Source organism: Pteropus vampyrus, unplaced genomic scaffold (genome assembly GCF_000151845.1).
Source record: "Pteropus vampyrus isolate Shadow unplaced genomic scaffold, Pvam_2.0 Scaffold38, whole genome shotgun sequence".
Classification (NCBI taxonomy): Eukaryota; Metazoa; Chordata; class Mammalia; order Chiroptera; family Pteropodidae; genus Pteropus; species Pteropus vampyrus.
The window spans coordinates 151,226-152,047 of NW_011888819.1; the positions used below are offsets into that span (position 1 = coordinate 151,226).

The 822-nt window shown below is 38.8% G+C and overlaps 1 protein-coding gene across 1 annotated transcript; it reads right to left on the reverse strand.

Annotated features, from left to right (window-relative positions):
* Window positions 1-254: 254 nt before the first annotated feature.
* Window positions 255-530, reverse strand: LOC111738417 (keratin-associated protein 21-2-like). The gene has a single exon (XM_023529511.1). The coding sequence runs from the start codon at window positions 528-530 to the stop codon at window positions 255-257; it is 276 nt and encodes a 91-aa protein (XP_023385279.1).
* Between the last annotated feature and the right edge of the window lie 292 nt (window positions 531-822).

The following is an 822-nucleotide window of genomic DNA, read 5'->3' on the forward strand; positions in this document are numbered from 1 at the left end:
GACAATACAAAATCATAGCATAGGAGAAGCAAGAATTTACATTTTGAATGTAATTACAATCAAATCTTCTGTCTTCAGGTAACAACATAGAAGCATTTATAATTCCTTAATAACAAATTGGTTCTTCAAAGTAAATACAGGTGATGTCCAATTATTACTTAAATGTAGAGATGGTAAAATGGACATTCTTTGGAGGCAAAAATCTTAATCTTGAAATATCATTCTGGAGGCATAGCATGTTCTAGGATGATGTTCTACCAGCAAGAGGAATAGCATCTTCTGTAGCAAAATGGTCGATAGGTACAGCAGCCGCAGCCATAACCAGAACCATATCCACAGCCATAACCACAGCCATAACCAGACCCATAGCCACAGCCATATCTGGAACCATAGCCACAGCCATAACCACAGCCATATCTGGAACCATATCCACAGCCATAGCCACAGCCATAACCACAGCCATATCTGGAACCATATCCACAGCCATAGCCACAGCCTCCACAGCAGTTCCCATAGTAGTTGCAACACATGATGGCAGAAGGTGAGGTTTCAACTGAGGTGCAGAGGGATGTTTCTGAAGTTTGTATGTCACCTACTACCCTGGAACCTTTATATACTGACAGGAAGGATCAGGGAATGCCATTAATTTTGTGATTCATGTAATAAATATTAATACATATTTATTTAATACCTAGTATGTGCAAGTCACTCCTGTCAGCTGATAATGAGAACTTGGATTTTCATAGCTACAGCATCTGCCATAAATAAGCCCATTATTATAATCGCTAGTTTTATTGGGAAACCATGTTTGTTTTTTGTTAC